The sequence below is a fragment of the Alnus glutinosa genome, chromosome 10, assembly GCF_958979055.1.
Source record: "Alnus glutinosa chromosome 10, dhAlnGlut1.1, whole genome shotgun sequence".
NCBI lineage: Eukaryota > Viridiplantae > Streptophyta > Magnoliopsida > Fagales > Betulaceae > Alnus > Alnus glutinosa.
In genome coordinates, this window is record NC_084895.1 from 7,301,420 (window position 1) to 7,311,142 (window position 9,723).

A 9,723-nucleotide genomic window follows, 5' to 3' on the forward strand; every position below is an offset into this window, starting at 1 on the left:
ATTCTCCAGGCGATCAAGAGGATCCCCATCTCCAGCATTACTCAATATCTGAGGTACCTTGAACTTCTTGGGTAAGAGGTAGTTTGCTACCTGTTTGGTGAAGGGTGAGCCTGTACCCATTAAGAGCTTGTCCACCACTATGGATTTGCTTTTGTCCTTCCTTTCCATCTCCATGCACGTGCACCTTTCTCCAACTCAACAATAATTTTGCTCAGTCTCCTGCATCTGCCCATCAGTCTCCATGACGGTCGACTCTTCCGCTCCTTTGTTCTCGGTGATTATCCTACTAGGAACCATCTTCTTGGTGATCATCCTCCCGACGATCCTCTTTCCGAATATTGTGGCCGTTGCTATAGTTGTTGCTCTCTTCTTCTTCATGCTCATCCCGATTCACTTCGGGATGGGACTGTCCCAAAATTCTGTGCAGCAACTCTGGATTTTGTTATGTTAAAGCTTCGATCTAGGCTTCCAACGCTGCTATGCAATCCTGGTCTCCACCACCTGAGAGAGGGAACGGTTGAGGCTGTGAATTGTTCTGAACTCCTGGATTTAGATGGGATTGAATAACTGGCTCTAGTTGGACTTTGGCTTGTCGGTTAATCTGGCTTCCAGAACGTGTGTTCATCACCATGACATATCTTCTTCTTCTTTTTCTTTTTCTTTTTTCTTTTTTTGTTTTGTATGAGAAACGAATAATTGGTTCTCACAAACGACGCTAGTCTGTTGGTACAATTTCAAGTACCGTGTGAACTGCACGTTCTTCAATGTTCTTTACGCTTCCCAACAATACTGGAAAAATTAAGAGACCCTTTCGGGGGTCTTGCTCCGCTGCCTAAATTAACTTCTGAGAGAAAAATACGCTCAATACATAAAATAATTAGTCTATTGTTTATACCTAGGGTATGGGGTCAAACTTGAAATGAGTTTACTACTCCCACTTGAAATAGGAATGCTTGTAAATTCCTGGTGTTTGATTTGGTTTGAAAATCTTATATATCTTCATTCAACTAGGAGTTGGACTATTAACCACATTATTTAAAAAGTTCTTATTAGACCCGAATTGTAATTACTACCCCATTTCAACTTGAAATAGGATTTCACAACACTCCAAAAATCAATTCGCTTGCATGTCAAAATATCCGGGTTCCTTTTCTTAAGAAAATTAAGCAGAAGATAAGCACAAGGCTCATGCAATCGAAGAAAGATACATGATCTGAACCAAAATAGAAAATATATATTGAAGTCAGTCAAGAATAACCACCACCACATAAAAACCTGACTAGTATAACTCCATGAGCCACAAAAGTCAGGATTGGGCCCTACCGAGTTGACTTCAAACCTATTTCCTCTCTCTTCCCTTGCTTTCTCCCCATCAAAAAAACGACCAAATTTTGAGGAAAGTTCATATATTAGAGTTTCCATTTCCTCAATTTTGGGGACATGATGGACATCAGTTCTCATCTTCTCGCAATTGCAGGGTTTGTAGTATTGGTGTTATTGTACAACAATCTATGGAGGGTGAGAATCGGCGGCACTCGCAAAGTCAAGAGGATGTCTCCCCCAGAACCAGCAGGTGCCCTTCCCATCATAGGTCACCTTCATCAACTACGTGGCGAAAACCCAGTTCCCCGAACCTTGGCAGCCATGGCTGACAAACATGGTCCCATCTTCACGATCCGGTTTGGCATGAAACCTGCAATTGTGATCAGCAATCACGAAGCAGTCAAGGAGTGCTTCACTACAAATGACAGGATTCTTGCATCGCGTCCAAGGTACTCACTCTTCTTTTGTTAATTAAACACAAAAGTTTGGTTTCATCTTTTATTAATTTGTTTATCTCCCCATAAGAGACGTACAAATTCACTATTTTTCTCACAGATTCGATAGTTGGATTTGCTAGAGCCTCTTTTTGTTAAATCACCAATTTAAACATTCAATTTATTTTCCAACACTTTCATTCCAACATTTTCTCAATTTCACGGTCTGATTTCAAGATTTGAAATCGAAAATATTCATTTTATTGTCAAAATTTAAGGGCTTGTTTGGTAAGTAATTGTGTTGTGAAATATTTGTGTGTTGTATAGTAAGAAGTGATTGATGTGATATAAAATTTGAGAATATTTTATAGAAAAGTGAAAAAATTTTGTTTTGTAATGGGTTTTTTTTATTTGAATAGTAATAAAATATGATTGATGTGATATAAAAAGTGTAAAAAAAATTAGAGTATTTTTTATTTGAATTTTTTGGGAGAAATGAAAAGAAAAAGAGAGAGAGTTGAGAATGGGTTGTCAAACAAGCCCTAAAATTGTGCATTTAACGGTGTATATAAAATTAGAGTATTCTCAGCAGTTTTCCAACCATTTTTCCTATATGTAGGGAACAAAACCATTTTTTTCTCCAAAAAAATACATTCAACAGCAGCTTTTCTTCATTTTTCCATATATCATTAAAATATTGTTATTTTATTTTTACTTTAATTAAAAGTAGGGAAAAGAAGAAAAAGTAAGAGAGAGATAATATATAATTTTTACCTTTACTTTAATTAAAATAAGAAAGAGAAGATAAAATAGGAGAGAGATAATATATTTTGTGAATAAACAAATGAATGAGAATGCTACAATATTTCCCTACGCATTGGGAATCATTGTAGCATTCCCAAGGAACAGCAAAATATAGGAAAGTTGCTGTAAGTGGCTTTTGTTATTTTCTTGAAATTTTTCATAAAATTTAGAGAACAAAACTCCTATAGAAAAGTTGCTGTGAATGCTTAGTGTTTAAATCCTAACTATAAAATTGATATTATTCATTTCATTTGAAAGTAAGAGGATCTTTGCCTCTCACGATGACATTTCACTTAGAAATGAAGAGGATCTCTGTCCCTCACGACCTTTAGCTCTCGAGTAATGCTAGAAGTCTTTTATGTGCATGTCCTTCTAAAAATGATATGACTTTTAAAATTAATATTTGATTAAAATTTAATATTAATTTATCACAAATCAAATAATAATTTTAAAAAACACGTTATTTTGAGTAATACAAGAAAAACTTTTATAAAAGTTTTGGTATTATGTTAAATTATTATTTATTTCATAAATTTAAAATTTATATTTTAACAGGTCTAGCCAGGGAAAGTACCTCGGCTACAACTACGCAGGATTTGGTTTTGCCCCGTATGGGAAATTTTGGCGAGATATGCGAAAGCTAGCCGTTCTAGAACTCCTCTCCACCCGCCGGCTTGAGATGCTGAAGAACGTGAAAGTCTCCGAAGTGGACATCTTGATCAAAGATTTGTACACCCTTTGCAAGAGCGGCGAAGACGGCACAGTCAAGTTGGTGATCAGTGAGTGGATTGAGCGGCTGACGTTGAACATAATTACCAAAATGGTCGCCGGGAAGAGATATTTTGGTAACGCCATTAGCGGTGAAGACGACGGAGAGGCGAAGCGTATATTCAAAATCATAAAAGAATTCATGTACGTATCTGGGGTGCCTGTCGTTTCCGATCTAATCCCGCTCTTCGGATGGATTGATGTGCAGGGGCGATTGAAAGCTATAAAGCGTATTGCGAGGGAATTGGACAGTTTGGCCGGAAGTTGGATTGAAGAACATAAGAAGAAGGTCAAGAGTGAGACAAACGACATGCCGGACTTCATCGATGTCTTGCTGTCCGTAATTGAGGACAAGTCCACATTTGGCCATACGCGCGACACCATTATCAAGGCAACAGTATTGGTACGTAATTACTAACATATATTTTCGGATTGAAATCCTCTCATACTATCTGTTTAAATTTAAGAGAATTCGGGTAGGTGATTGTGAGAGATCACTTACGATATTCACCTGATCAAATGAAACAGGATTGTCTAACGACTCATCTGGGAGAGACCACTTATGAGATTCACTTAATCAAATAAAAATTGAATTGCTCAACTACTTAACCGTCAGATAAATCTCATTAATAGTCTCGTACAACTACACTTCAATATTATTTAAATAATATTAATATTAAATTTTAATTCAATAGTAATTTTTTAAAAGTCACGTCTTATTTGGAAATAAGAGCGAGGTATGAGTTTTACATTTAGTGTTATTAATTATTGTGTTGAGATAAGTACATTGGAATATAGAAGCTTTGAGCTACCCATATGAGCTACAACCGGTTCTATAAGTTTGAGGCCTGTTAATTTTAAGTTTTAGTTTGTATTTTTATTGAAAAATCGTTTTTATTATTTGCTTCTTAGTTCTTGCTCTTTAATTTTTTTATTTGTTTTCCAATAACATGTAAAATTTACTTATGCTACAAGATATTTAATTTTAACGAATGACATATTTTGTGTTAAGCTGCATATAATAATTTGTACCAAATGAAATTTACTTAATTTATTCGAAACATTATTTTAATGAATAAACCTGGTCAACATATTAATTCAAAATTACTTACTGCTTTAGGGTGTCATTATCCTTAATTGGCCTAGCCATTAATGAGCCGGCCTAACTTACTAGGAACCTCCACAACTTCTAGACTATTATTTCCTTGAAAGACCAGGATTAATGCAGAGAAAAGACAAGGATTAATGCCAAGAAAAGGAGTACAAACACTTAAAAAGCACTTTCTTATTTTCTAGCTTTTGACCAAAATAAAAAAAATTAAAAATTAAAAATTAAAAATAAGATCTTTTGGTTCCATCCCTAAAAGTCTTAGTTGGTCGATGAGTTAGAGTCTTTCTAACATTGTACTAGTTAGAAAATAGAGCTTTTGTATAAATAAAAAAAATAAAAATAAAAAAACAAAAAACTTCATTTTGCAAGCTAATTAACACAATATCAAACGTAATCAATGTGTGCTGACACATACTGATCATCATCCTAACATATCAATCAGTTGGAGATCAAGCATAATTTCCTATTAATTATTCACTAATCGGACTGCTCTGCTTCTGATTTCATGTTGAACATGCAGAATCTCATCTTGGCTGGCTCCGACTCTACATCTATAAACTTGACATGGCTGCTATCCTTACTGCTGAACAATAAGCATGCTTTGAAACGTGCCCAAGAGGAGCTCGATCTCAAAGTCGGCAGGGATCGATGGGTGGAAGAACATGACATCAAAGATCTGGTTTACCTCCAAGCCGTAATCAAAGAAACCTTGCGCTTATACCCGCCGGGGCCCCTATCAGTTCCGCACGAGGCAATGGGGGACTGCCAAGTTTGTGGGTACGACGTTCCGAAGGGAACCCGTGTGTTCGTCAACGTCTGGAAGTTGCATCGAGACCCAAGGGTTTGGTCGGACCCGGAAGCGTTTTTGCCGGAGAGGTTTCTGACGAGCCATGCAAATGTCGATGCTTCAGGGCAACATTTCGAGTTCACGCCGTTTGGGTCCGGCAGACGGGCTTGCCCGGGCTTCTTGCTTGCGTTGCAGATATCGCATCTGACGCTGGCTCGGTTGCTTCAGGGATTTGAGTGGAGAACGCCGATGAACGTGGCGGTGGACATGGCTGAAGGCTTAGGCATTACCTTGCCCAAGACAACTCCCCTGGAAGTTGTCCTCACTCCACGCCTTTCTTCCAAACTCTACCAATGCTAGACAGACATAGAAACTATGGTTGCCTGAACTCTCTATTTTCAGTAATTGTGCATCTTGTGTGACGTTCCACGTTGCTTGGGAATATGATGTACTTATATGTATATTCTTTATAAATGATATGTTTCATATTGCCTAGTTATTAGGTGAAATTAAGCTTTATAAAAAATTCTAAGAAAACTTCAAAATGACTAGTCCTTGTGAGATAATAGCGCAGATGTGACTAACGTTTTTTCCTGGTTTCTTTACATCTCGTTAATTTCCACCTGTTTTTCCATGGAATTATATCGATCACTTTCTTGTACATAGCTTTAATGCAGTCAGAAAAGTTTGTTTTCTTTGTTCATGATCACACCAATTTATTGCCTCTCCATTAGGACCGGACATGGTGGATATTAATAGTAATTATTTGTTATTTGTAAATGCGGATGCCGTTAGTAAAAATTAGGGCACGTGAATTCGGTTATTAGCCATATCGGCATATTATTTATACATAATACATGTTTTTAATAAATTCATCAAAATAACATTATTTAAAATTTGTAATTTTTTCTTTTCTTTTTTATGTTTGCTGGAATTTGTAATTTATGTTGTTATGTTTGTTGGATTTGTAATGGTATTGGATTTAATTTGAACAGCTGCACTTTGTAATTTATATGTTTGTATTTTATTTTTATTTTTTATGTTTCTGATAAACCCATCATGGGGTGTTTGTATCTTCTTTGCAATTTTTAAGTTGAAATGTGAAATCAAGATATAGATTTCATTTAAAACACTAGGGCTTGCTTGGTTCGCGAAATGGGTATTCCATCAGGAAAAATAATAGTTATTACTAAGAATGAAGAATAGTAGAATAGAATAATTATTCCAATTCTCTAGTTTTGTGACAACACATATACCACAATTGGAATTGACCCAAAATTACTAAAAAAAACTTATATAATTTCTTATTTTAAAAAAAAAAAAAAAAAAAACTTTAATCTTAAAAAAGTAAATAATAAATGTTGGACCTTAGATATGTGGCTAGCCACCCACAAATCTTATCTAAATTTTTTTTTTTTTTTTGAATTTTTGAATTTTGAATTTTGAATTTTTTTTTTTTTTTTTTAAGTTTAGTTTTGAAAAATGAAAGAAAATTATGTTTTGTTTTTCTTTTTGAAAAAGGTTGTCTATTCCTTCAGGAATAGCTATTCCTCTAAAAAATAAGAGGAATAGCTATTTCAAAGAATAAGTCTCTGCTAAATAAATGAATAGTTATTCCAATAGAATAGTCATTTCATTCTAATGACTTATTCCGCGAACCAAATGAAGCCTAGGGCTTAAAAAAAAAAACTAAAACAAGTTCAAAACACTAAAAACAAGCCCAAACTATTCTCAAAATCGTTTAAATAGGTAAGGGTGGGTATCGGTTTGATTCGATTCGGTTATGTGGTATACGATTCGGTTAATCGACAAGGTCGGTTAATTCATGGACTTCATTTCGACAACTAATAATTTCGAAATTTTTTGTTAAAGCGGTAAAGTCGGTTAAAAGGCAGTAGGTTCAGTTGATTAAGTCAGTTAAAATCGATGAATGAAACGTTGTTTTGATTTCAACCAAAAAAAAAAAAAAAAGAAGAAGAAGAAGAAAAATTAATCAAATGAAACGACGTCGTTTCTATCCAAAGTGTCAATTCGGTTCAGTCAGTTAAAAGTCGGCTTGATTTAGTTCGGTTAACCGGAAAAAATAATAATAATAATAATAATAAATAAATCACCTATACTGACTACCCAACCGAATCGACTTTCGAAATAAAAAATCTATACCGACTACCGAACGGAAATAAGTCGGTAGACGGTTCGATGGCGGTAGTCGGATATTTTGCCCACCCCTAAAAATAGATCATAATAGAGATCCAAAAGAAGGCTCAAAAGAGTAAAATAGGCCCAAAAAAGACTGTTACCTGAAATGATGATAGCGGACAGTAATTGTATTCAATAACTACAATAACTACGCGGATGAGATTATTAATCATATGATACGGATGTAGATACCTAAAAGTGATAACTGTATTATGTAAAAATGGCCAATATTGACATCTGTATCCGCATGTACTGGCGTACTCTCCATCATATTCAACATATCATTCCAACCATTCAATACCAAACTACCAATATCTAGATGAAGTAAATTAACCTCAAACCTAGCTAACCTTGTAGCAAAAATTATATATATATATATAAAAGCTCTCCAGTCATCTAATCACTCTGACTAAAGATTTGACTAGCTATTATAGTACTCAACAAATTTGTTGAACGTTGTAGCTCAACCATACATAAATTAAATTTAAAAAAAAAAAAGAAAAAAAAAGAAAAAGAAATCAATCTAGTTCTCTCTCCAATTTGAAATTAGTGAAAATAATAAATAAATAATATTTAATTGAATAATGAAAGTGGATGGCTAATAAGAATGTATTTGCTTCAAAAAAGTGGTAGATAAAATAGGAAAAATGTATCCTTTAACTCAATTTTAACCAAGCATTTGTTAAACCCTACTTTTGGGTAGCAAATTTATTGTGTAGACAGATAAAAAAAAAAAAAAAAAAAAAAAAAAAAAAAAAAAAAAAAAAAAAAAAAAAAAGCCTTAGGCACTTATGGGCCAGAGAATTACTACAGAAGCCCAACAAAAATGGCTAGTAAAATTATTTGGGTATGATTTTCAGATTGAGTATAAAAAAGGAGGAGAAAATGGCATTGTCAAGAAATGAATAAAATACTTGTACCAAAAAAAAAAAAAAAAAAAGAAATGAATAAAATGGTGAAATTCGAGCCATCTCCTAGCCATGCCCGAATGGGTCGAGCCCATTAAAGAAGAAATACTGGGGAGCCTGAATCCTCTTTCTATTTGTATAAAAAATGTCATAAGGAAGGAAGTATCAATAATGATTTATGTAAGTGAGAAAATAAATTAAATTAAAACAATATGGGAGAGACATTTGGGCAAAAGAGCCCATTGACTGGGCAACAAAGTTCAAACAATTCAAAACACAAAATATTTTTTATAAATTTATCTATCTCCTTGTTGTAAGAACATTTTGACAAAATATGGGCTTAACTTGTGTAGGGGTAAGAGCTAATTTAAAAATAAAAAAAATAATAAAAATAGAAATTAGGATGGTTGTGTGGCCCTCTAAGTGGAGTAGGGGTGGCTATGGTGGTCAAGGTGGAAAGTAGTGGGACGTAGTATTTTATGTTTTCAAGAAAATTAGAAATTTATTGTACTGCGAAGGGGATGAGGATCTACTACAATTAAGCTACTCGAACTTTATAAAAATATGACTAACTTAGGTGAATTGGTTATGGAGCCCACCTTGATCCCAACTGCTCGGGGCTAGTGGATCCTATAATCCCTATCTCTTAAACTGCTATAATAATTTCTATGAGATTCAAACCTCTAATTGTAGCGGATCTTAATCACTTGCTCAGATCGAATCATGAACGAAGTTTTCGTGTGCCATAGGCTTTGAATGAAGCTCTTCTCCAAGCTATCCCCTATTTGAAAGAAGAGCAAAGTTTATGTAGCGGTGGGGAGAGGGTCCTTTGTCCATAGAAAGGCCTAATTCAAGGTATAACAGAGAGAATAAAAAAAAATATTAGACCTACAACTTTTTTACAACTTGTTGACACATGTTAGCATATAATTGGAGGATGTTAAAATAAAAATTAGTGGCTGGCGTGACTCCAATCATATGCTAACACATCAATAAATTATAAAAAGAGTAATAGGATTGCATTAAAAACACCCAAGTTCCTAAAATGATTACTCTGCAGAGTTAATTTGGTTTGATTAGAACCCATAAAAAGAAGATCCTTTTTGGGGCATCTTCTTTAGGCTATGAGATAGTAAATCACAAGGCTTGGAGATGAAGGGAGGGCTTATGTGAGGGTGGTATTAGCTCTAGATGCCAACAGTTTTGTTACCAGTAATCTTCCATCTTTGGATCATTCTTCCAACAGCTTTGTTCATCACTAATATTTTGCCGTTCAAACTTCAACAGTACCTTGGAATTCACACAACTGGGATCTTCAATTTTCCTCCAACCCTATCCCCAAACAGTATATCTACCAATTCAAGTGGGAATAAATGACATAAACAGTGG

General features: G+C 34.6%; 1 protein-coding gene across 1 annotated transcript; it reads left to right on the forward strand.

The window, feature by feature from the left end:
• Nucleotides 1–1,332: 1,332 nt before the first annotated feature.
• Nucleotides 1,333–5,772, forward strand: LOC133879793 (cytochrome P450 CYP82J17-like). Its single transcript, XM_062318569.1, has 3 exons — nt 1,333–1,772; nt 3,117–3,732; nt 4,961–5,772. The coding sequence occupies exons 1-3, from the start codon at nt 1,441–1,443 to the stop codon at nt 5,585–5,587; spliced, it is 1,575 nt and encodes a 524-aa protein (XP_062174553.1). The 5' UTR covers nt 1,333–1,440; the 3' UTR covers nt 5,588–5,772.
• Nucleotides 5,773–9,723: the final 3,951 nt, after the last annotated feature.

Bases quoted from the DNA above. Each gene is read 5' to 3' on its own strand.
- LOC133879793 (XM_062318569.1), top strand. From the start codon at position 1,441: ATGATGGACATCAGTTCTCATCTTCTCGCAATTGCAGGGTTTGTAGTA. The intron at 1,773-3,116 runs GTACTCACTCTT...ATATTTTAACAG, and splicing joins ATTCTTGCATCGCGTCCAAG to GTCTAGCCAGGGAAAGTACC. The intron at 3,733-4,960 runs GTACGTAATTAC...TTGAACATGCAG, and splicing joins TTATCAAGGCAACAGTATTG to AATCTCATCTTGGCTGGCTC.